This window comes from Cygnus atratus, chromosome 1 (genome assembly GCF_013377495.2).
Source record: "Cygnus atratus isolate AKBS03 ecotype Queensland, Australia chromosome 1, CAtr_DNAZoo_HiC_assembly, whole genome shotgun sequence".
Lineage (NCBI taxonomy): Eukaryota > Metazoa > Chordata > Aves > Anseriformes > Anatidae > Cygnus > Cygnus atratus.
The window spans coordinates 94,245,156-94,272,756 of record NC_066362.1 but is presented as its reverse complement, the minus strand read 5'-3'; the positions used below and the strand labels follow the sequence as shown (position 1 = coordinate 94,272,756).

Below are 27,601 nucleotides of genomic sequence, written 5' to 3'. Positions count from 1 at the left end.
ACACATTGCACTTGGATCTGGAAGCATAACATCTGGAAGCCAAATGTTAGAGGCAATATAAAAGGGCCAGCCCAACAAACCAGTGGGGCATTTCTAAGCCAGAAACATCCTAAGGATGGACCTTGTCCTTCTCTGGGTGTTCCTGCCTCTGGTAACAGTGGCATGGGGCCAGTATGGTGACTACTACTATGGCCCCTATAACTATGGAGATAACGATGAATGGGTCAATGTGTACCGGCAGGGTTTCAACTTCCAGTGCCCGCACGGGCAGGTGATTGTGGCCATCAGGAGTGTCTTCAGCAAGAAGGAAGGCTCCGACAGACTGTGGAACTACGCCTGCATGCCGGCAGCCCAGAGCCTCGGTGAGCCGACAGAGTGCTGGTGGGAAGAGATCAACAGGGCGGGAACCGAATGGTAGGACACCCCGCACCGTCCTGGGAGGGCGCAGCCCTGATACCCCGTCTGGAAGGCGGGTGCTCGTACTGCAGCCGTAGCGATGGCAATGCGCAGTAACGCGATCCTAGCCAGCAGCTTCACTGCCCTGACCGACTGCCTGAGACCTGTTAATCGCGATGCATGCGTGAGGGCGATCAGCAGCATCCCCTCTGCCTTCTCTGTAGTGCTTTCTTGCTGGAGGGTCTCAGTGTGCTGTGCTGTTCGGTCTCTTGCAACCTCAGCTGCCAAGGGGTTTGGTCTCGCAAATGTCACTTTGCAGGTGAGGAAAATGAGGCACGAACCTCCAGAGAGTATAGGACAGATTTGCTTCTGAAAGGCCACACACTGAATTGGTGACTAAATCGGGGAACAAACTGTCTAGCTCATGACACCGACCTCCTGTTCTTATCACTAGAAAAAAAAATATCTCTGTATTGCGCTGGCTTTTCTCTTTGTGTTTTCATTGCTAAGCTTTTTGGCTTAGGCCCAGTCAAAGGCTGTTTTCTAGTCATGCTGGTATTACGGGAACCAAAAATCCACACTAACGAGTGATGATGGTGGCATATATATCCCTGATAATGACAGCATATTTATCCATGATAATGATAGCAGAAGATCATGTTAATTCCTTTGTACAGCCACTTTGGGTACACTAAACATTACATTTTCTGTTATGCTTACAGGCAAAAGTGATCATATTTTGTGGTCACAATAATTTTTGGAAATATGTATGGTATTTGATGTTTAGGCAGTATATAACCAATATTTAATTTTCTACTGATTTCTTCATGAAATGTGAAACATTTTCAGGAAACTCTGAGTGTGAAATATTATTTGGACAAAATGAAATGAATGCAAGAATATTTTCAAATATTTTAAATGGGTTTGCTCCAGAAATTGCAATGTGACTTGCAAATTTCACATCATATGGGAACAGGTTAACAATGAAATGTTAAGCTTCTGCTTTTTAAATGATTCAAAATTTTTCCCTGAATTATTCATAGTATTTCATTTACCATGTGGTACATTCCTATGGCTGATGCAATTCCTAAGGAAAAAAAGGCTGACCCCATACTTCACTTTTAAGAACTGAAAAGAAAAGGGGAGGGCTGCAAAACAGACAGAAAGAAGACATTGTGATAATACTGGGTGACTTCATTTTTCATACATTGGTGCAATTTCTACTTACTGCATAGTAATTTTGAATTAGACCTTTCTGTTGTTCAAAATAAAATGGTTATTCTCTTTCCAAAAATCCCTGATAGCAACTGCTTAAGTTTACTTCTTACAAACGTGGTAGTGTACAAGTCTATACAGAATGTTTTCTTCTGCTAGCTGAACCATGGAGTCATATTCATCATCACACTCCGTGTGCTTAGCATGATTATATCCAAAGCATACCACCTGAATGTTATTTTCTCCATCTCTTAAAAAACTCTTTTCACTTTGTCCTCTTTTTTGCTTACATGTTTCCTATTGCCATTCACCCAACCCTATCTTTCTTCCAAACATGTTTCTTGTCCAAGCCCTCTTTAATGTTTTTAACTCTAACTCACCCTCCTAGCTTTTGGAGTTATTCTAGTTATTTCTTCCCTAGCTGACCTTTCCAGTCTGACATCCCTACATCTGTTTGTCTGCTCTGCATAGACCTCTTTCTTTCTTCTACCTATTTTGGAGGTGGAGTAAGGGGGGGGGGGGGGGAGGGTGTTAAATACACCAAAGTGATTTGGGAACACACATCTCTTTGCAAAGGTGAATCTATGCTCTTAATTTCTTAGGCTGTTTCTGTACATTTTAGCTAGCTGTGCCAGGTCATGTTCTGCAGTTTTCTGTACCATAGGGCTGAGCTGGTTGCATTTATATTGCTTCATGGAGGATGGTTTGCAGCATACCAGCACATCCCTCACTGTGCCCAAACGCTGCTGCCCAAGAACCCAGTGGACTCATCCTGGACTGGAGTCAGTGTGGACCAGCCAAAAAAAACAAAATGGGGTGTCCGAGATCACACCCAAAGCTCACATTGGTGTGACAGCACGGATGTAATCTGTGGGGCCTTTGATAATCCCACACTTACTCTCTTGGCAGTCTTTACATTGCTTCTCATAGCTGCCTCTTTTTTTCTGCCTTCCATACCCATTTCAGTGCTACTTGGAGCCACCCCAAGCTCTAAAAAGATTCACTCAGTAATCAATTTGGATTACAAATATGAGTCATAACCTGTATCAATTCCTGTTTGGCCACCTCTGTTTCTGCACTGATTTCCTGAATAACGAATGTGTTTGTGAGCAATATATCATCCTCGCATCAGCTGACACAGCACTCTGCTGGGCTACCTAGTCCATTTCCCATCCTGGGAGGGTGAACTGTAATATTTCTTCTTCGGCTGGAGTCACAGGGTATTTTGTCTCACCTTGCACATCACAGCCAGGGATATTCAATGTCTTGTTTCACAATAACTGCAAAATTGCCAAGTTTTTCCCATAATTTAAGCTACGTGTCCTCTGCTGTAATTGAGGTTTTTTATTCCCTGCCCTACCTTCATGGAGTAATGAGAACAAGCACACTGCAATCTTTGCAAAATCTCTTAGTAGGTTGCAGCTATGCTTCACCTTTACCCATGCTTTTGCTTTCAGACTGAACACATCTCTGTTCTTCTAGTTTTCCTCTCCAAGTTTTAAGTTTCCAACGTACAGCTCTCCTCTGAATTCCCTCCAGTTTTTCAGCCATGTCCCAGAAACACCAAAAAAATGTTTCTGGCAGAAACCAAAAAAATGACCTCTGACAAATGATGTTTGTGGCATTTCACAAATCACCATTTCTGACTGCTGTGCAGCTGCACAACAGAGCCAAATCCAAGCGAGGTTTCTTTAGAAAAGACAACAAATCAAAAAAAAGCTTTAGAGAGAAAACTGAGAGGAATACAAAGCCATTAGCGTTATGGGGAAAATGGCAGAAATGAATGTAGGGGGTGTAGGGCTGGGAGAGTTGGAGGTATTGGAGGGCAGGAGGGGATCACTGACAGAGCTGTTTTAGGTAAATTTACTTCCTACACTAACTTATTATTATATTGGTATTATATGGACTTCTAGGATTAAACCTGTAAGACTTTGCATCTTACAGATATGAAAAAAAGGATTCAACAAAAAGAGGGGAATGACACAGATCCACATTAGGCATCTAATCAAATCATCTATGTGCATTTGCACTTCTGAAGAAAGCATGTTCCTCTGTACTTTGCTGAACCTGTGTTCTTTTGTGTTTTGCTGAGAAACCTCTGAACATGTTATACGACTCACAAGGAAAATTTTGGCAAAAGATTTGATTAGATGACTAATTTCTTCTCAGCCTTCTCTGCTCCATAAATCTGTGAATATGTTTAAAGTTAAGTATGCATACGAAGGCTTTGCTAAATCTGTCCCAACAACTTACTCCTGGCCCTACTGTCTCTGCAGAGGCTATCTGCTAAGCCAGATGCTCTTCAACACTGGGAGCAGAACCTGTTCCTGAATACTTCGGAAATACTCATGTCTGGGAGAGGGGAGTCCTCAGGACATCCCCTCATCCTACACAGTCCTTGGCCTTATAGTTATTTATTTGCTGTGACATCTCAAGGATTTGTGCCTTTTCAGACAGAATAAAGCATATGTTTTTAGCTTGACTTGTACTGGAGGAAGTTTGACCTTGGGTATTTCACCACCTAAGAAAACGTAAGATCTAAGGTCTAAGCTGGCGAGACTACTTCAGTGCTTCCCTGGATACTACAAAGCTGTCTCCACAGACCAGTCTTTGAACAAGGTACTTAAGAAAAACAATTTTTCTGGCCTAAAAGTGATTGTATCAAAGGACAGGGATGAAACAAGCAAATAAGCTAAATAAACTAAAGCTTGTAAGTGAAAAGCAACGTTCCGTTCCAGGAGAAAATGTTTGTTTTACACCGCATACGAGATGGAACTGTGCCATATCCCCAGTATACTCCCGGTTATCTGTACAGCACAAAGTAGAAACATTTCTAGCAAAGTGCTATTTCATGCAGGTTTATTGCCTCTTTTCCTTGTTTAGGCTTCTGAGAAAGTGTTTGGATGGGACTTGGAAAAAAACGGATATCTAGATTCTCCCACCCCATTCCCATTCTCGCTCTTTGCCTTCTCTTTATGCACACAAAGACACGCACACAGATCCTTTAAGCAGGCATGCAACCCTATTTCCCACAAACTGGGTGCAAGGACAGACCATGAGCAAAGGAAGGAAGTGTCTGTAATAGCCTCCTGTTCAGACGCTGGCAGCTCACCCCACTACATCTGTGAGGAACTGTTTTTGTTCTCCATCTCTGACCAATCCCAAGACTCAAATTTGAGGCTGTATTTCCCAAGCCTGATAATCAAGCTGCCTTTTAAAATATTCCCATTTGTGCTGTCTACACAAACAAGTTAATTTCTCCACAATCCTAGGTTTATGTTAAAGGGATAGTGCTCCAGGCTTTTAGCACAGCTGCAGTGAACTGAGTCCAATGGGAGCACTTGCAGAGAAGGGGGTTCTTTCTGTGGGTAGGGAGGTATCGCCAACACCTGTCAGAAAGAAATCAAGAGAGGGATTATGACCTTGCCTTCCCTTTGCACAGTGAGGAGAAAGGACAGTCAGCACTTACCCCTGAATGATTATCTGCCTCTTGTGAGGGAAATAAAAACACAGCAGAAGTTCATAGAGAGGTTGCCTTTGGCATGTGGAAGTGGATGACAACATGTCTCCCCACCCCACAACAGATAGTGAAGACTCCTTGTAGAAGTGGCTGCGGGAGACTGGCACGGCCTAATCAAACACAGAGAAGTAGTTTCCATAGTCTGACTGCGAGTGTTCCAAGTGTCCTGAGCCTGCCCTCAGCCACTTCTCTCTCCTCACTCATCTGTAACAACAGATGGATCATCAAATTAGCTTTCATCATGCGACTAACCAAATTACACAGAGGGAGGACAGTCCACAAAAATAACCCGGGACTACGGGACAGGGCCCCCCCTCCAAAACTGTACCAAAACTTTTGGATACTGAAAGTAAGAGATTTTGGTGAAACAACACTGCAGGAAAACAGCATATCTAACATCTCATTATCAAATGCCTCCCACACTCTGGCCATGGTCCTACCAGCTGCATGAGGTTAGGCCACCTCTCTCCATGTGCACTCCGGGCAGGACTGCAGATGGAAGCATGCAGCTTTATTTCTACTGGGTCAGTCTGTCATGTCTGACATCTCTCCATAATATACAGAGCCATTCTGCTCTGACAGGCTCCAGAGAGGCAGCTTTAAAGTAATTAATGATACAAATTTTACAGAAGCCATCTGCTCCACAGCAAAAAATAAAGTGGGATTTTTGGGAGTACATAGAACGACACTCTCAGGTAACCCTGTTATAAGGAACAAACTGCCCTTAATGCGCCATGACAACATGCCTACTGTGTGTCAGCGTGCATGTTTCCAGAGAGCTTTAGGGAGTGCTACCACATCAGCATGGCAGGGGCTCAATATAGGCTCTAAAAGTATCTGTTACTGCAGCTTGACAGATTTGTTCTTCTTTGGGTCATCATCCTCAGGATACGCATGCTACACAGGCTAATTTCTAACCTCTGAGGGACAGAGGGCCTCAGGGACGGGTTTACAACACAGCATTAGATGGGACACAGCACTCTGGGGCATTGTCTAGCAAAGAAGAAAAATAAGACGCAGGCATAAGTATGAAGTATCCCCACAAATAGTGCTTTTGTTCAAAACAATAATACTATTGCAAGCAATATTTGTCTTCATTTTGGCAGGCAACTGTTGAGTCAAGGAGCTATACACTTGGTTTCTGAGACTGTATCAACATTTGCAAATACTGTGGGATGATTTAAGTGGTTCTGTAGGGTGAAACAGTTTGTGCACAGCACCCAAAATCCACACATGCATTTTGAGTGGGTTTGCTTCAGACCACCTCTCGTCTGGTCTAAATGTGAATCGGAGAACAAGGAAAGCTTTTGAATAAATTTTCCAGTTAAGTTTCACCTGCATGGAATTCAGTTTACATGCTCCAAGATCACTTTACAATGGGAACCAAAGAGCAGTAAGCAGGGATGACTGGGAGACTTACTTCAGAAGTGCAGTCTTGACCTGAGCTAGACTGGTAATGCAGATGCACCCTTTGGTTGCTTGCCTTGGCTGAACTGTACAACACTAATTACTAACCCGGTCAGAAGAAGATTTGGCGAAGGAGTGGCTTTTCGCAGCAGTTGCAGCAGGCAGTGGAAGTCTCAGCCACCATACCCTTACCTGTAACTACACAGAACACCTTCCAGAATGAGGCTCTCAACTTACTCTCCACAAAACACAGCTGACATTTCCAGCAGATGTAAATGAGGGATGGGAAGGGCAACTTCCCATTCAACAGCACTTGACCCTCACTGCCACCAATCTGCCCACTCCTTCATCTACCAGCCAGCTCACCTCCTCTTCTCCCAGTACCAGCTCCGAAAGGCAACTCTTCATGCAATGCAATTTGAGCCAACAAGAAAAACAAAACAACCCATCCATTGCCAAATTTAATCCCACGCACTTCCAGCTGGTTTCTCACACTCTTCTGCATTCACCTTCTAAAAGGTATCTTAGCAGTGTTAGGACTTCAAGAATGAAGAGAACCCAGCAACATTATTTCTGAATTATCTCTATAACAAAAAGTACTACAGAGAGGGTTTGGTGAAAAAGGACATTTTTTAACTTGGCCGTAAACCAAAGGGCCTGAATCGCTGGTTTTTATTCACCCTATGTGTTTGCAGGATTTACTGTGACAGGAATAGTGAATTCAACACAGAAGGAAGAAATCATCACAAATTAAGTCTTGTTTTCAGATCAGTGCATACAGCATCTGACTAAAAAGGTGTGTGGGGAGGGGGTTGTTTGTTTCCTTTGAAGACTTATTTTCTGATTGTAGGGAAGAGGCCAACTGGGAAAAGAAAAACAGAAGAAAAGATTTTACACGAACTCACAAATAAGTATTCCAACTTCTGAGAGCATTTCCTCATTTCTAGAGGAATATTAGGATTTGAGTTGAAAATTACAAAGACTGGAAGAAAAATAATCTTGTATTATCTCAAAGCTAAAGAAATGTACTTCAATTTCACCATTATCTTTCTCTCACTGAACCCAATATTGAGCTTGAAAAATGGACTGCAGTACTTTATGTATATGAGACAGAATTAGAGAGGAAGAAATGAACATGAGCTTAAAAGATCATTTCACATTTTCCTTTGAATGTTTTTAAAATAAAATAGCAATGCAATTATAAGGCATGATTTATTTCCACTTATACTCTGCATCTAAGAAACTAATTTTTAAAGAGACTCCAAATATATGTATATATATTAAAAACAAACAAACAAACAAAAACAACAACACACACTTTTAATGAGAACATAGACTCGTGATCAAAAATAATCAAATCTTCCTGAAGTCTGGTGTTCAAATACCTACATATGTAAGCATAGGAGTGTTACATTAGCCACATTTTTTTTCAATCCCCCATAGAGAGAAGGGTCCACCTGTGACAACTCTCTGAAAACGACTGTTTCCGTCAACACTGGAGTGTATTAAAGTGTCAAGAAAAGAAAAACAGTTGTAGGGAAAGGAGAGCAGGGCTTTCCAGACTGAATGTGACCAGGTGGGGAGAGAAAAGGGGAATGAAGAACCTCCCACAAAGACAAACATGGGTAGGAATATCAAGTGCTGATCAGTGGAAATGGAAAATTGCATGGCAAAGCCAAGCCTCTGAGAGGAAATGCAAAAGAAATGAGGGAACAAAATAGTCACAGTATTGCACCTATGCACAAGAGCTAGAAAATGTCCCAGGACACAAGGGAACAGAGGAAATGCCGGCAACTGGAAGGGGGAGAGGAAGAAGAAAATGAAGAGACACAAGTTTGGTTCTACTTTACACAGATTAATGCAGAAAAGTGCTCATTTTGCAACAGGTACGTTCATTCCAATATTTCTGTGCATCAACCTTTCTTCCATCAGGATAACACCAATCATCTGAAACTATCCAACATGTTTACACAGAGTCTTAGCCATATGTTTCCATGGCCCATGTGCCAAAAAACAGAGCAACTTCCTATCAAAGTCCTACTGAAATCCTCTGAGTGTGAGCCAAACTGCCTTACTTGGTGTGATACCATAGCAACTCAGAGTCCCCATCACTGCTTAATTCTGAAGGTCCTTGAAGGAGTCTGACAAAGCACAGCACATATGAGTGACCCCAGCAACATGGGAGATGCGGGGATACAAACAAATGTAAATAATCTTGTCTGAACAACACAACGCCGTGGAAAAGACATACAGAAGAGACCTCTCGCTCAAAGGTGGAAGCTGAGTCAGGCAGAGGAATTCATCTATGTGCTGGTCAAAACTGATCACTTTTTCAGTTTTTGCATTCAAGTCCTTGAGCCTCATACTTTGCAAGCACTAACACCTGTATGCACAAGTGAATGACTTTCAAAACACCAGAGTGTTAGATGATGTGTGTCTCTTTCTGGAAAGGCTCATGAATCATAGAATCACAGAATGGCTGAGGTTGGAAGGGACCTCCAGAGATCACCTAGTCCAAGCAGGTTTTGAATATCTCCAAAGAAGGAGACTCCACCACCTCTCTGGGCAGGCCATTCCAGTGCTCTCTCACCTGAAATGTAAAGAAGTTCTTCTTCATATAGTGACGAAACCTCCCGTGGTTCATTACCCTTCACACATTACCCCATGTCCTATCACTGGACACCACTAAGAAGAGTTTGGCCCCATCCACTTTACATTGGCCCCTCAGGTATTTATAGAGGTTGATAAGATCCCCTCTCAATCTCCTCTTCTCTAGGCTAAACAGGCCCAGCTTGCTTAGCCTTTTCTCATAGGACAAAAAAAATGAAAATAAACTACGAGGTTACTGAATGAAATTGTGATTATTATTATTTTATTTTTTGGTATTTCTTAATCATAAACTTACTTCTTGGATATATCAATGTATTTGAGTTTAAGGTATCACAAGGAAGGTTTGCTACAGGTGGCTACACTTTTCCTTGATAAAGAGAGAAAGAAAATGGAAGAAACTGAATTCCTGTAATTTTCCTCAACAGGGAAACAATGAGGCTAGGAGGGTGCTTGAGAGAATGAGTGCTCATCATCTGAGTTAATGAGCTGTCTGTTTTCTTGTTCTCCTTGTCTTTAGTCTCAAAGTAGTGAGCTCTTCAAACTCTGATTATTACTTCAATTACTTTGGGTATCGGTGTCCAGATACTTGTAGGGTGAGCAGAAAGAGAGGATTGTATTTGCATGCTTGGAGACCATGCATATTCCCCTTGAAGGCACTGACTTACCCGTATGACAGAATTCCTGAGTACACAGAAAGCATGTACAAACAGATTTTCCACAAAATTTATGTTAGTCTTATAATTTCATAAGACCTGGGTCTCAATTTTCCTGATATGATAGTAATCAAATCATCATTTCATCACAAGCCTATAACGTTTTGCAGTAACTGCCTTCTCCTTGAAAAAAATAATTGAGAAAGAAATAAAATAAAAGAAATCAATGAACTTCTCATATAAAAGTTTCTAAGGTATCTTTTTTGTAGAGAAGCAGTTGAAAAAATTACTCCAGTGAACTCCAAATGCTCAAGTCCAATGTAAAGGTATTAATGGACTACTTTGAAGTCAGTCTCATGATTTGTAAACAGTCGAGAATGGCAACACCACAACGATTTTCTTGTTTCACTGACATATTGGAATGTTTAAATACTTAAAAACAGTTAAAACTGTTTTAAGTGCAATGTAAACACTAAGACATTATTTGTCAATTACTGCTGCTTTCTTATATAAACTGGTAACTAAATATACAGCATATTCATCCAATGCTTCACAATACAAAGCAAAACCCCTAGCTTCCGCCCTGAATCAAAAATGCTGTTTTCAAAAGTGCTTGAAACTAGTAAGGAATCTAAGACAACGTCTTCTTTACAAGTTCTCTTCCTTCACTTCTTTTTTAGGTACCAGACCTGCTCAAACAATGGGCTGGTGGCTGGTTTCCAGAGCCAGTATTTCCCATCTGTGCTTGACCGCGAATGGCAATTTTACTGCTGCCGCTACAGCCGGAGATGCCCATATTCATGCTGGTAAGTTCAAGCAGCAACAAAACCTATTAGTCTCTTTTCCCCAGCAGTTCCTGTAAGTGTCTTTGGCCACTTGGCCCATCAACATAATTGTTTAAGAAAAAGTTAACTGTGTTTTATGGGACTAAATAGGTTATTTCCAATCTGACCACAGGCTTCTTGAGGATGCATGACTTCAGGGAAGAGAATGAGAGCTTTGAACAATACAATACAGTAGCTAGCCCTAAATGAACAAATCTGGGTATCAACAAGAGCCTAGCTATGCTGGAAACTATGACAGGAATTCCCAAAGTGAAATTACATTTCAAATATAGCCCCTATTACCTGATCCAACACATTTACAGGAGCATGAGCATCTCTGTGCTACACTAGTCTACCACGATGACTTACACTACTGAACTTCCTTCCAGGTACCTTAAAAAAAAATATATCCTCTGTCTGACAACCTGCGATTTTTGTATTTTTAGTACATAAATATTGCTCCTCCTCTCACAGCTGTTCAAGGCCCAAAGTCAAAATGAGCTCCTGATCATAGCTGAAACCTAACAAAAAGGTGGCCTCACCTCAACTCAGTATCACAACTGGTGCTGGCAACCTCACAGAGGCTATAGAAAAATGAGCTACACATCCTGGGCTTCCCTGTGGTCCCGGGTGTGGTTCCTCTAAACTGAGATGGAAGCGCAGAAGCAGACTGTGTAGGGAAAGATCATATTGCTCCTGTCCAGTCTGTGTAACAGAACTCCTGACTTTAGGCTCCAGGGCTATTAATCTAGCTATTCTCACTGATACAAAGAATAACCCCTGAACTTAAAAATAAATAGTAAATAAATAAGAATAATAAGAAAAAAGGCGGAAAAATCTGCGTTTGAATCTCTGCTTCCAGAACCCAGCTTTAAAGTAAACTTCCCATCGAGATGCATACAAACTGTTTACATGCCCCCTGGTCTTTCTTTGGCTGGCTGGCTACTGGCCAAACACAACAGCAGTGCCTTGCTTTGCAGACTTCAGTCTCTTTGCAGCAAGGAGGAAAATAGATATGTTTTATTTATTTATTTATTATTATTTTTTAAGGATTTTAAATGAAAGGAACTCTATAAAAGTCTTTGAACATTCTCTTGCCCCCTCTCCAGCCTACCTTGCCTATGGATGCTTTCTACCTCAGGGTTTATTTACATACCCGCCCAGACTCTTCCCTCTGAGGAAAACTAAAACTAACTTTTAAGCACTTCTTCCAAACTCTCTTACTCCTCTAATGCTGCCTGTATTTCCAGTGAAAGAGCATAAATCCTCTTTGACTTCTTTTATTGTTGTTGACAGTTCTGCTTCCCTCAGATGTTGTCTTGACAACTTGGAACAGCTTTGTCTCTGCCTTGCATATTGGCACTCAGAGTAGTGCAAAGCCCAAATGTAAATGTTTGGGGTTACTGATGTCTTGCATTTCCATCCCAGCTGCACACAGACTCCTATACTGCCCTTCTGTTCAAAACAGTGACAACACACCATTTCTCATGCTTGGAAAAGAATGCCTTTTGCAGTTCAACAGCTAGTGTCATTCCATGCAGATAAAGGCAACATTTCAAAGGCAGGTGAAGTGTTTCTGCCCTTAAGCATGGTATAAGTCCCATATGCTCACATCCTTCTGGGAGTGGAGAACTGGACATCACAGTACAAAACCTCTGGAAAGATCTTCACCTGGCTTGCAAAAAAAGCTGGCATGTAGTATGTGATCATGGGTACATTATAAAACCATTTGGCACTGGGTATTACCAGCCTCAGTCCCTCCACCTGGAGCTCTGTTTGTTCTGTTCAAGCTACTGGTTTTTCAAGACCTGTTTGGAAAAAGCCCTGAGCAGCCTCGTCTGACCTTGTGGCTGACCCTGCTTTGGGCAGGGTGCTGTACCAGAGACTTCCTGAGGTCTCCTTCTGACAGAGTTACCCTGTGATCCCAAACAGAAGGAAGAGTGGGCTGGCACATCATGCAGCTAAACTCTCCCTCTTCTCCCAAACAGTGGTCTCTTGCTCATTGTCTTCTGGGAACAGCTTCTTTTCTGTTTTATTTCCTCTACTCTATCCAGACTGTGTTTGGGGGAGTGCTAGTTTTTATGCTAGAACATGAACAACATGAACTGCAATGTGGTAGCATGAAACCCCATGCCCTGGAACCACTTCTAGTACTACAGATATGACTTGTCTGAACTGCTAAACTTCAATGTACAGCAACTAGACTTCCCATTCACTAAGCCCAGGGGCTCTTACTCAAAACTCCAATTCCAATGGCATTTCCAAGATATTGTCAAAAAACCTTGTTTATACATCACCCTTATGATCTGTATCTTGCACTCAGTTTAAGATGCATTTGCCACAGAGACTGTGTTCTCCAAACAGTCTGCCAAACAGTTCCAGGCTACCATGGGTAATACCTCAAAACATATATACATGTAAAACACAATAAAAATGTGTGTGTGTATGGTATATTATTACATTTTCTACCCAAGCCTATAATGATATTTATTCTATTCCAGAAACTAGTTGTCAACAAACTATCTGTGGTGAAATGGCTATTAACCTGCTGCTGACTCATATTTCTTGGTTGAAGCAGCTTAATATCATGCAAAGGCATCTATCAGTATACGGCTATGTGGAAAAATAACACCAGGAAAATATGTGATGACTGTGGTGTCTCATGGATCATGTGTGATGCACAGAAAAATCCACATATTGGATTAAAAGACAATCCACATTGCAGAATTTCTTTGGAGCCTTGAATTTTAACTTGCAATGAATCTCTCATTATGAAACCAGCTATAGACAGAAAGGCACATCTGAGGAAAACTGAATATACTGAGGGCCTTGCTTTAAATTAATTCTCACCTTGGGTATTTGATCCCTTCTTCTTCCAGTTGTCTCCTTACATGTCTCTCTGGCAAATATATATAAACAAGACATGATCTTTATGTATGGTTTTTCTTGGCTCTTCTTCTTCAGGAATATATTTGTCCTTAAATGAGCTGTTCTTCTCTACGATGAAAAAGACAGTTTTCCCCCATGAATATGAGCCACGCAAATGTTTTGGTAGAATTTGACCCAGTTTTTACAGCCAGAACCTTCTTCTCTGTTGTTTAAGTCCTGCCGACACTTATTGGAATACTAATTTATGACACCATCATGCAGACTGAAATCCACACTTAAACACTTTGCTTAATTTAAGCACACAGTTAAAGCCAAACACATGTTTAAAGACTTTGATGCTTGGTAGCATCTATACACTTACTTTGAGGTCCCAGCACTTCACTTTTGTTTCACAGTTTATCTTCTCACCATTAATTCCCAGTTTACCTGCACAGTAAGCCCATACTGCAAATAAATATACTAATCTCTTCCAGTCTCATAGTTTTGCATTTGCTATTTTATTTTTTACAAGTACTTTGTTTCCTTCATTACCATGCCAAGCCTTGTCATGGATTCTGCACATTTTTACCATTCTGAAAATAATTAACATTCCCCACAGAGGCAGAAAAGCTCCAATTATTTTACCTGGCTGGGGAATGCTACCACAGTAAAATGAACTGTATGCTTATTCAAACCATAAAGGAAACAAATCCATTGCAGATGCAGAGAAAGCATTATTAAATGGTCCCATTAGACCTCAGATTTTTCTCTTTGCCAGGAAATTGAAAGCTTGACTCCATACTCTCAAAAGCAAACACATGTCACAGAGCAGCCCCAAGTCTGCACAGACTGTTTACGACTGTTTCCCCTCTCCAAACAACCAGCAGTCCATGTGCCAGAAGGTCTGTCTGGAGCTGTGGCTGCTCTCTGTCACAGTGACATTGTCCAGGCAAACAATTACTTTTTCCAAGAGCTATGGGGATTAAAGAACTTATTTGTTTTCTTGACTCAACCTGCCTCCAAAGCCATATTGAAACTGACAAGGTCCTAAGCAGGCTTCTCAGAGATTACCAACAGCAGAGATATAAAACCAGGAAGTGAAGTCAGAATAGATGTGGAGGAAAAATAAACTTCTGGAGAACTCAGTTCCCCTCTGCTCCTTTTGTACTGATTGTATAGTTACCCCAGTAAAACCTTACAGTCCAATCCTCAGCACTACCTTCCAGAAACATCCTAGGAGAAGCACATTTGGCCTTTGCTTAACACAGGAAAGCTGACTAATGTTATGTCAGACACATCTTTCTTGAGGAATGGGGAGAAGATGCCCTGAGCTCTCAGCTGCTGCTTTTATTTGAATTGCACTATTTTCTGTGGGCCTCCAAGAGCTGTGGTCCCGTTGTGTTGACCTCATGGCTCCTCAGCCCTGTGAGAGTCTATGGTATTCACTACGACAGTAGAGATGTGCCTAGGTGAATCTATGGTCTCAGAGCACAACAGGAGCAGCACTGGAGCCTGAAATGAATCCAGAAACACATGTGGCATGGCTGCATGAGAAAACTGCTCATCTCTAGGGCAGCTCCAGGACATCTCTCCTACCCCGGCAGGCCAACAACCTGGGATCTGTACTGGACTCATTGGCAGGAATTTCTGTAGTCAGTTTACTAAGACCTTCTTTGGCTTTTCAGGACAGCATGCTTTTTAAGAGGGAATGCCTGCTGTCTTCCAGCTGGAGGATGAATTGAAATTGATTAAAGAGGCACATGATTCCCATTTTCATTGAATGTGGCATGCAGGCTCACAGTTCTGGAAACAAAATTCTTTGAGGAAATCCATATTCTTGAAGTACTTATAAAATAGCATCTGAAAGAGTAAGGCCATGCATAGGACACACCTTGTCCTCAAAGGTCAGGAAGTTAACGTTAAAGCTTGTATTTCCCTCCTGAAATGAAACAGCTCCTTCTTTTGGCTGTGGCTTTGTTGGAGGAAGAGTTCAGCAATGAGGAGGAAAACGAAGGTTAGAGAACCACCATTCATCTTGCTAGTTGCACAAGAAGAGAAAAGGGTAACACACTCCAAAACAACATATTTACTAGCAGGGAATAAGTATATTCAGCAGTTGGAGCAGGAGACCATGAGCTCTACTACTGGCTCTCTTTGATATTTCAAAAGACTCGTTTCTTTTGTCTGCCTCATATCTGAAGGCAAGGTATACCCACAATTGCCATTTACTTCAGTAAGGGGTAATAAGGCCTCGGTGTGACCAGATCTTCTTATCAGTGAAAAATAGATTCATGATAACTATCTTTGAAGTCAATCATTAAAACAGTACTAAGGATCACTGCAGAATAGTACAAAGCATTCTTCTCGGTGCTAAATGAATAACCCTGTGTTTTTTATTAATCCCTAACGTAGTCATTCTTCTCCATGGAAAATAAACAACATTACTACTTTCAGACTACAATAATAACAACAGTAATCCTGTTACAGACCCTGACTTTTTCATTCCCTTTCCTGCCCTGAGCAAAATTTATAGGATTATAGTAAAGTATATCAGAAAAACGTGGGGATGGGTGGGGGGTGGAAACCAGTCAGAAGAGATGCCATCCCACACCAACTCTACACCAGCTAAATACCCTGTTATGAAAAATACCTTTTCTGCCAGGTTTTCCTGCTTTCCCTCATACATGTTGAACCACTTACATTCTTTCTCACAAGCTTTTCTTTCCCAGCCTTTAATGTAGAATTTCCTGCTTTTTGTTCTCAACAATGCCTCTGCTGCTCCAAGCCTCTTGTGTTCAAACATCATACAACTAATACTAATCTGAAATAGATTTGCAAAGCAGGAGCAAAATTCCTTTGTCTGCTGTACTAATTCTTGCAAATGGATGTTACAGACTGAAAAGACAATCACTTGCTAAAAGTCTCACATTATTATTTCCTCCCCTACAATTCCTTCCCCAAACTTAACACCTCTGTGCATATGTGGTTTTAGGAAACAATTCCACTGAATTCAGCTTGCAAGCTTCTGACTGATCCTCTTGCTCCTCAGGGTTTTTTTGACATTAAACTACTCAGTGCCTAGATGCTGAGATAATACAACACAGGTCTTCCCACTGCTGCTCTGCAAGCCTCTACTCTGTTTTCCTTCACGTACCCTCTTGGGCACCAAAAGCACCACCCTGGAGGCCTTAGGTCACTCCAAATGGCAGCAGCAGCTTTGTCTCAGCACCTGGCAGTTCCCAGGCTTCTCCATGCTCCCCTAATCCTTTTTTTCTTTTTTTTCTTTTTAACTAAGAGGTCAATGTCAGAAGTGCATCCATGCACATTGCTGTGGGTCTTCACAAATGGGCCTTGTCCTTGTTCTTCCAGACTCGTTTGGGTAGGCAAAGCCTCACCAATGGGCAAAAGGTGTCACTTATTTCATGTGTCTTCTTGGGTACAAACCACACATTGCCACATGTGGCTCACACATACTACCACATCTGTAAATAAATTATCTGTCTGTATGACCCTGGTAGGTAGTTCAAAGATGATATGCAGAATCACATCGTTGAGTAAAACACAGTATTTTTAGTCAAAAGACTGATAATAAAGTTACACACTGAGCTACAACAAATGCTGCGGGAAGCACTGTCCTGTGCCAGGCAGACTACATTGAGAAGACCTTTAATGCTGAGTTAAATGACCATTCTCCCTTCCGTGACAAGAAAACCAAGTACTGAATATCCCTATGCATTAAACTCTACAGTGTGATCTCTCTGGGAGATACATTTTGTGAGACTTATTCCCAGGTTTCCAAAAAACAGGGATAACAGAGAAGGGCTGGATAACACCGCAGAGCCCTGCTTTGTGGATAACAAATTGCATTTCCTTCCAAAGGATACCGCTCTATCCAGATGACCTTGAGATGCACGGGCTTAAGGGAACGGTTCCATAAATGAGTGCAGCAAACATCAAAGAGAACAGAATTAGACAGACAGACCACACAGACCCAAGTGAACTTGAACACTGCTTTCAGAGCGCTATTTATAATTTTTCTCTCCAGAACAAATGGAGTCAATAGGCATCTGCCCATATAACAAGAAAAACTTCAGAGCAGATCACGACCCTGTTTGTTTTTTTTTTTCCTTTTTTTTTTTTTTTGTAATTGTATATGCTTGCTTTTTGAACATATCTTAGCGGAGTTGCCGAGAGAGGCAGAAAAGCAATGTGGAGACGTTAGTTGAGAGGGAGGGGGGAAATGATAGCAGGCAGAAAGAAAAGAGTGGGAAGCTGAATGAAGGCTCTCCCTACTGCATCCACTCACTTCAGAATAACACTGCCTGCTTCTGCAAAAGGTCTGCAGGACCCTTCACAGTAATTCATGAGCTTGTCATCAGATTTACTTTTCAAGTGAAAGGCTCATGAAGCAAGTTCAGAGAACTGACTCTCAGTTATTCATTTCTGCCTCTGAGCAGAGCTGAAAGCAGCTTTCTAACCTTGTGTTTTGCAGAGTCTGGTCTGCCCAGAACATAGTGCTGGTCAAGATTACAGAACATTTTCCTCGCTGAATGCCAAACAGATGTTATGAAACACATTTGGTAGAACATATATAAACACACGTCCTAGTGTCTTCTCAAAATAATAGCGCAAAAAAAGCCCCAAAACCTGGAGCTGATGGGGGAAAGTGAAATGAAATCCTGATCCATATCTGGTCTTTATGTCACATTTTATAAACCTACTGTGACCCAAGAATCTTCAAGGATGCACTATCAGATGCTCAGGCTACAAATTAAAATTATATAAGGGGGATCTCTCTAGCATAGGGAAGTAGCCACACTATTAAACTTTCTTACTCTTCAAAACAGGGTGTCCGCATCCTGCCTGTTGGGAATGGTACCTCACACATGCTAACTCCCAAACTGCATCTTTGAGTTTTGTGCAGAGACTGTGCCAGTTGGTCTGGGCCAAAAGTGTCCCAGCATTGTGGTTTAACCTGGCAGACAGCTAAACACCACACAGCTGTTCACTCACTCCCTGCCCCATCTCAGTGGGCTGGGGGAGAAAACTGAAAAGAGCAATAACTCATGGTCTGAGATAAAGACGGATTTATGAGAAAGAACAAAAAAAAGGAAATAAAATGATAAAAAACAACAGAAAAAAAAAGAGCAACAACAAAAAGAATAAACAAAACAAGTGGCACACAGTGCCATTGCTCACCACCAGCCAACACATGTCCAGCTGGTCCCTGAGCAATGGCAGCCCCCCAGCCAATTCCCTCAGTTTCACTGTTCAGCCCAATTTCACATGGTATGGGACATCCCTTTGGTCAGTTCGGGTCAGCTGTCCTGGTTCTGTCCCCTCCCAGCTTTTCATGCACTCCCAGCCTCCTTGCGGGCAGGGTGGTGTGAGAAGCTGGAAAGTCCTTGGCTTAGTGTAAGCACAGCTCTGCGACAACTAAAACATCAGCGTGTTATCAGCATTACTCTCATCCCAAATCCAAAACACAGCATCATACCAGCTGCTAGGGAGAAAACCAATTCTATCCCAGCTGAAACCAGGACACCTAGGGTTTGTTCCTACAATTTGCAAGCCTAGGCAATCAAATTATGGTACTCAGAAACAATCTCCAGTGTTGTTTAATTTACTAGTACAGACATAGCCCCATTTTCTCTGGTTCTCTGGCTATAGATCCAGAAACCCTCCTCAAGGCACTGAATTCCACAGAAATGAACCGGGTAAAACACAGAACAGGTAACAAAGGTCAGGCTTTGTGAAGTATACTCCAGCTCCCATCAGAGCTCTAGACATGGAGTGCAGAGCCCCCAAAGCTTACTGGGGAGCTTTCAGAAAGTTGGCTATACAGAGGGACCAGCTTATCCTCAGGTTAAGGTCCTTTTATGGGGTCATAAAGGCGTATTAGATACTCAAGTCACAGGTTGTCTGGGTAAAAAAAATAAATAAATAAAAAAAATTCAAACCTGTGCTGTAAACTGTCTGACACTGACAAATACATACTTGGGAACACAAGAGGAGATGTCCTGAAAGCAAAAATGATACTGTCAGCCTTCAATCGAAATAGTGCCTAAATTAGGTTTGCCATGGTTTGACAGAAACACATTAAGGTGACAATCTTTAGTCTAGGAAAAACTACCAGCTAAATGGTGAGAAGCCATGAGAACCAGTTTTGTAATATTTGTAATTATTCTTTCTGTGGGTCTGACCCAGTTCCCTTAAAATCCACTGTGGTCTCATTTCAGACTTTCATGGGAGCTGGACTGAATACTGCAGCTCTGATTTTTCCACTTGCAGAGCCTACTGATGACTCTACCTACTCATCCATCCTAAAAATTGCTGGCATATGCAGTTTCTTCCATTTCTTCTAGTCTGCAGCAGCTGCCTGCATGACCTGTGAAATATTGCTGCTCATGTCTTATCAACAACACAGTGCTGTGAGGGCTCGGCAAATCCCCCAGCCCTCAGTCAGAGCCCTGACAAGGAACGCTCTGGCCAGCCCTGATTTTCTGCTTCCCAACGTGCTTGGGCATGGGCGTTTTTGTACCACAGCTCGTAAGTTGTTTGATGACTGTTATGGCCAAAGGGCAGGAGGCATGAGAACGAGAGATGTTCAGAGAAGTTGGCTGTTGAGACTTAGGGATGTTGTAAAGCCATGCCTGAGTTTCAGGTTTCATCCAATTTTTCATTTGGTAAGAAATAATGACTGGTTTGGAATGATGTTCTGAGTGATGATTTTCTTTTACTTTGAAAAGCTGAAAATGACCCAGAATTTAGTCAGATCTGCTTTGCAAAGATTTAAACAGCATAAGAAAGGGGTAAACAAAGTGATCAAAAATACATTTAAAATACACAGACAGTGGTGGCAATTTCAGAGGATTTTTTTGTTATAGCAAGTACATCTAGGTCAAAGCAGCCTCATATATAGTCCAGTGTTTCTCAGTTTTCAGGTAAACTTTCAGTTTCTGAGTATTCCAACAGTGAGTGGTTTGGGCCCCAAATATCACCAAAGCATCTGATTTTACAAACTTAAAACCAAAATTACATTCCAAGCGAGTAAAATATTTAAGCACGTGCCCACTGATTTAACACTATGCAAACACACAAGTGTTTGGCTGGGATGTGCTAGGCCCACCTTCAAGTATCATTCAAGTACTGCTGCTGGGCTGAATTAAGTCAGAAAACTGGGTGTGAGGATTTCTGTACAGGCATTTTAGCCCTTTTAGTCCCCACAGAAGTTCAGCCAACCATTTCAACAGGGACAGCGTTTTTCTTACAGGGGACCCGATTCTTCCTGTGCCGTCCTGGAGCGAAGCTGATTCAACTCCACTAGCAACTCCCACATAAAATGGTGTAATGCAGGGAAAGACTGAGCGCCAGGTCTCCATTCCCGACCTCTAACATAATGTTGACATAAAGTACTGGTCAAGGTCCCAGCCCCTCCCTGCATCTGTTCATTAATCTGTAAAATATCTGTAAAACCAAGTGCGGAATTATTTTGTATTTCCCAGGGAAGCGGCAACCATAATTTGTTTAATAAGTGCAGAAGCCCTTTGAGCTTTTTAGATAAAATCCACCGAACAAATATTGTCCGGGCCAATATTTTTACATCACAAGCTAGGCAGAAAGTGGAAAGAACAAAGAGGAATGGATTAATTGCTACATTCATTTAATATAATTCATAAATGGATAAATGTTTGTAGTTATTTGACTTGGCAACATTTACAGCACTTTATAGCAGTGAACCAAACAGACTGAAACAAGGCCCAAGCAAATCCCTGTAATAAAAATGTAAGTAGTAGACAAGCTTTAAATTGTTGTTCAGGCTGCTTTTATCCTACAGCTGCAGATGTATACACATGCAATATTCCAACCTGCTCTGAACAATTCTAAACTTATGGAAATTTATTCAAATAGCTACATGAATTAATAGTGCAGAAGAAAAATGCAGCCGTAGAGGTAAAACCGCATCTTATGGTGCTATAAAGAAACATGAACTTACAAAGAAACAGGAAAATAACATGATCAGCATCCAATCAACTGGACTTTTAGCTAAGATGGTACATTATTTTATCTTCTTTTTCCTTCATCTAAAGGTTAACAACAGAATACCCAGGGCACTATGGAGAAGATATGGACATGATGATGTATACTTATGACTACTACATCCGCGGGGCAACAACAACTTTCTCTGCTGTGGACAGGTTTGCTTTTCATCTATTTCACTAGAAATTAAGGGAGAGAGAGAGAGATCTTCCTTTCCTATTTCCCCCAGACAGTACACAGCACTGCATCATCTGTAGCACTACTTGGTGTCAGGCTTGTACTTCTGAGGACCAAAGTTCACAGTGCATGTGGCGAATTATCCAGGGCGGTCTATCAAGACACTCTGGGGCCCCCAACGTAAGAAAGACATGCTCCTGTTGGGGCAGGTCCAGAGGAGGGCCACAAGGATGATCAGAGAGCTGGAGCACCTCTCCTGTGAAGACAGGCTGAGGGAGTTGGGGTTGTTCAGCCTGGAGAAGAGAAGGCTCTGGGGAAACCTTGTAGTGGCCTTCCAGTGCCTAAAGGAAGCCTGCAGAAAGGCTGGGGAGGGACTCTTTTGTCAGGGAGTGTAGTGATGGGACAAGGGGGAATGGCTTTAAACTAAAAGAGGAGAGATCTACATTAGACATTAGGAAGAAATGCTTTCCCTGTGAGGGTGGTGAGGCCCTGGCACAGGCTGCCCAGAGAAGCTGTGGATGCCCCATCCCTGGAGGTGCTCAAGGCCAGGCTGGATGGGGCTTTGGACAGCCTGGGCTCGCGGGAGATGTCCCTGCCCGTGGCAGGGGTGTGGAACTGGATGGGCTTTGAGGTCCCTCCCAACCCAAACCATTCTGTGATTCTGCGATTTTATGAAAAGAGGACTTTAATGCACAAGCGAATCATCTGCCTTGTCCATTTGAGTAGAGAAATATATAGTAACAGTAGGCTTGGCTAAATCTGAGCTCTGTAAAGCAGAACATCTTCAGGATTGTTTCTCACCTTTGTCTAGCTAGGGCATCTTTTATCTATGCTGGTAAAAACTCATCCTGGAACAACCTGTCCTTTAAGGGGATGAGAGACTCATTTTGGCCTAACTTTCTTCGAAGAGAAAGGAGGAATTTGCCAGCATGCACAGAGAAGACCACAAGACATAAAATGTAATCTGAATTCTGCAACCCGCCCGATCCATTGCAACACAATTCTAACCGATATGAGCCCACACCAGGAACTACTGTCAAAGGAAAGTGCTTGGATCCCTCTCCAGAAAATGAATTCACTAATTTTTCTTGATCGGTCCTGATCATTACTTGTAATTTGCTATTCTTCTTGAGCAAAGCTCATGATGCTGCAGTCATGCAAATGGATTCGTAATCACCCTGCTCAGTTAAAAAGATGCCTTTCCTCCTCTCTACTATGCACATAAAGTGTTAAAATTTAGAACAAATATAAACTCAACAGTGCTGTCTGCATGGAACCGTAGAGATCCTAATAGAGCAGGTTTAAGGAGAGTGCGAGCAGCCACTGAAACCTGACAGTGGAAGAGGGGTCTTTCATTTCGGGCTGACCCCTAATTCATCAACTCTGTGAGCTACTTCTTTGCTGATGTTTTTTATCAGACACCTCAGTCCAGTAGTATATTAAAGCATTTGTTATCCAACACAACACAGACAACAAGGCAAGGTGCACTGCACTGGCCTACCACTGCTAAGTCTGGCTAAAGGAGAAGGGGAGAGAAAGGAAAGAGAAATGGGAGTTCAAATACACTGACATTTCAAGCTGTCTCTAATAACACCCAAAAGAGGCAAGATGCTTTTGTCACTGGGATGCTTTCAGCTTGCTGGAGTTCACTAGAGATCCCCTGTGCTCAAAGATTTCCTAAAATAAGACCTTTCCAGAAATGATAACGCACTGTCAAGATGCTGCAGATTTATAACAATAATTTTCTGGCCTATTCATTAGCCTATTTATTAGAAGGCTCGAGCTGTGTCTGCAATTTATTCCTACAAGTGGAAGAGTAACTTTCATAGTTGACATGAAAGTATCTCTTTGTCCGGTTAGATAAGTAAATTATAAGGTTGCAAGGAACACCCCTATTCTGTTTGTTTGTTTGATTGTTGTTTTGTTTTTTCCTTCTCTCTCTTAAATATTCCCCAATGCTATTCTTAATCCTGGTTCTCCATGGTCCCTGCAGAGAGCCAGAGAGATAATAGTGCACTCCTCTGTAGCTGGATTCCAGCCATCATCAGATGTGGACCAGGGTAATGTCAGGAGTCACAAAGACATATCTGGAAAACAGAGCAGCTGAGGTAACCGATGCCTCTGAGTAGATTTCTGCCTGTAAGTGCTGAAGCTTAACACAGCCTCCTGTGTGGGCCGGCAGCATCACGGGAATGTCAGGAGGTTGTGGTCCCACAGTACCTGAAAAAGGGAAAAGCCACCACCAACTCTGTCCTACCACTGCTGTGATGGCAGAGACGAACCTGCAATAGTAGCGGGTGAAAACTATGAAGAACACATTTTACAAATGCGATCTAGGAAGTTTTTCTGAGCTGATGAATTTTCTGGCCTCCAGCTCCCAGAATGGCTTAAACTGACTTGTTCTGGTTAGCACATGAAGTGAAAAACTGTCTTGCTATACCAGTTTGCGATTCAGATTCATGTAGCAACTCTCTCAAATGACTCTCACAGAAGCGGGCAATGTTTGTCATCCTAAATAGTTTTTTTTTGCAGGTGGCTGAGGCAGAATAGAAGCAAAAGAAGCGACTCCCAGACCTAGCCTGTCAGGATGACACACACATGCAGCTTGTCTGTACAAACACATTGTAGATTTTGAGACTGCTTTTCATCTTCAAGCATGTAAAACTTGTGTTCAGGCTATTTAACTCATGACAGGCAATGTTCTTGAGCTAACAAGAGGCACAAAAAAGCCTTTGAAGATATTTTAGTTTAAGCTCTCCTAATCACTTCAAACAGTTAGTTATTTATAGACTTTTTTTCTAAGAAAAATGACAATACCTGCTTTTTAGAGATAAAAGTCTCTCTGACAATACTTGCTAGTTTAGCAGGCCATAATTTTGACCCATAAAATCCTGTTAATCCATGAATCACCTTTTTTTTTTGTCTCTCTGAGTATCTCAGTGACCGAAGGAACAGTGTTTTTGAAAAGCATACACACAGTCCAAATGAGGACTTCCTAAAATAATTCTAAAAATTCCTAAAAATTATTTTTGCATTTTATTAACCTTTGGTAACAGTTTTATGAAGAAATTACCGTAGAAACCTATCCAGGAAAGGCCTGAAGAAATAAAAATATAAACCACGATATAATTAAGCACAGACTTACTGACAAGTATGAGACAGACCCTATTCCAAATGAGATTCAGCATTAACCTGTGAATTAGTGTAATAAGTTTTCAACTAAAAAACTTTAGCAAATGAAAGCTGGAATGAGAGGCTTTATGCATACACAGAGCTTAAGAGTCAAATTAATCTAACTGGAGGACACAGTCACCCAGGCAATGGAACCACAGAGGAGTAGCCATTAGTAAGATGTGGCCTCATGTCTCAGCACCTCTCTTGGAGCTGGCCACCAGAAAACCAGGACCCTGCAAGGGTCTTGTAAGGAAAGCTGCTGCTGAGCCATTGTTCAATGGCAGCACTACCCATCGATGTCTCAGGTTTAAGAGATTGCTATTAGCAGAATCCAAAAATTCAGAAGCATTTTGGAGTACTACCCATTGCCAGTTCAAATGACTGCTGCCATCTTCAAGGACTGCACTTTAGATCAAAACTCCTCAGCCTTTACCAAACAGCCTAAATGGAACATTTTCACTGTGTATGCTCCGCAGCAGGACAGCATTTGATCCTCTGAACTCATGCCATTTTGTCGAGGGAAATGTAGTGCACAATAAGCTAAGGTGGAAATTTGCAGCTTGTTAGCTATTGAACACTAAATCACTGGCCTCCACTGTTGAATCCTGCTGCTCCAGCCATGCTTCCTATGAACAATTGTTAATAGGTGTTGTATCACTCTCCTGAGAAAGAGTACAGACGTCCAATTACTCACAAACCGGGAAGAGCATGAACTCTCCCTACACCTATAAATGTTTTTTTGCCTCACATGTGACTTGTGGAGATAAAGTGAATTTAATTTCTCTCGATATTGATTCCTTCACATCTTCCATAAAGGTTACGAACTAGCAGACCTGGCAATAGGGAAAAAAGTGAATTTTGCCATGTGGATAACTTCTCTCTTAGAAATGGCTTGAAACTCACCCACATATTTTACTTCATGCATATTTTGGAATACAGTATCATACAACAATAACTTCAAACGGAACCATCCTTTTCCTCTTGATCACTGATTTTATGTCTATTTGGGATTGATCACATCAATAGTCATTGTCTTCTGACGGATGTTGAGAGACCTGATTATTCAGATAGCTGAATTCCTTATCCCATAGGGGAGTGGGAAGGAATTATAACTATCAGGCATATTTAATCTCCTTCCATGCCACAAAAACATCAGGCACTCAGAGAAAAGTTGGCTAATGGCAGACAGATGTTTTTGTTGCCACAATACCTTGCGCAAAATTTTCTTACTTGTACAGTCTTATCCACTGCAGTTGCCCTCTCCATCTCACTAACATCTTTCTCTTGTCTCTCTTCCCATGCAGGGATCGTCAGTGGAAGTTCATTGTCTGCAGGATGACAGAGTATGACTGCCCATTCCAAAATGTTTAAAAAGATTGAGTATACCCAAATTGGAAAGCTTGGGAATGGACAAGGTGTGATGAGGGTCAGTGATTATATGGCTGAAGGGCAATTAGGCTCACAAAAAATGTACCAAGACTCATCAGCTGTCTGCTGAAGATACAATTCTTCCCTCTGGAGCTATTAAATAAATTGCCAGCCCACACGCTTGCAACAGCAGTTTTGGAGGATTCCGTTGAGCTGCACTGGCAGTTGTATCCCCCAAGTAAAATTGCTTAGGACACACACTTGTTAATGATACAAAAGTCTATGACATATGCACAATTACCTTTTTTTTTTTTTCTACTTATATATATATAGCCATTCTGAACACATACAACTTTCACATAGCAACTTTATATAAATTGCTTCCCAGCACAGGCACTCCAAATGAGGTGGAAACATACTATAAGCTTTCCAGCATGCAGTAGTCTTTCCTGTCTTCTACTTCCAACTTGGAACCAACCCAGAGATATCCACCAGCTTCTCAGTGTTTAGCTAGGAGTGTGCTGAAAACAGCACCAGTAGGTCTTTGACATACTGCATTTGGGGTTACCTGCTACAGCTCTCAGCAGAACTCTGTTGCTGCAGATGTCTGCCTACTCAGGGGAATTCCAGCTATTTACAATACTGGAAGAGGTCTGTACCTGATTAAAATGAGAGCAGAAGACCCACCAGTAAAAACAGAAGCCTAACACAGCTTTACTGAGAGCCTCCTTTATATTGCCCTAAAAGTTTTCAGTGACATGGCTACCTGGGAGCTCTACTATGGGCAAACCCAGGAGCAGGTCAGGCCACTCTTGCTCTCAGTAAATATACATCCTGCACTTGTCAGGAGTCTGCTTTTCATGTGGACTGGGTTTCCACTGTGGGTTCCTTTACAGCACCCATCTGCCCTTGGTAATATATTCTTGGCTTAGAATAGACAAATAAAGTTAATGGCTTAGATGATCTCGGTTCCTCCGACTTGCGCATCTCACTCCCTGTAAATGGGGTGACCACGTTTTCAGAAGACTGCACAGCACAGGTGCAGCTGTAATCCAACAAGAAAGAGTGTTGATCTCCTCCAGGAATATCTGAAGTAGGATTTTTGCTCTTGAACAAACCAGAATTTAGAGCTCTGTTTCTTAGCTCATGAAGTCAATGACAAAGTTAGCAGTGGCTTCAGTGGTGCTGGCTCAAGGGCCAGCTACCAATTTAAGACTAAGCTTCATAGGAAAGAGTGTTGTCAGACAGTCAGTTTTCAGGCTCCAAGCATTTTTAACATATTTACTAGCATACCCTCAAGTGTGAGCATTAAGACTACACTTGTCCAATAAATGAATAATAGGTTTGGC

At 41.9% G+C, this 27,601-nt stretch overlaps 1 protein-coding gene across 1 annotated transcript; it reads left to right on the top strand.

Moving 5' to 3' along the window:
• On the top strand, nt 1–27,601 carry DPT (dermatopontin). The gene is made up of 4 exons (XM_035540507.1): nt 1–414; nt 10,482–10,607; nt 21,584–21,691; nt 26,189–27,601. The coding sequence occupies exons 1-4, from the start codon at nt 116–118 to the stop codon at nt 26,253–26,255; spliced, it is 600 nt and encodes a 199-aa protein (XP_035396400.1). The 5' UTR covers nt 1–115; the 3' UTR covers nt 26,256–27,601.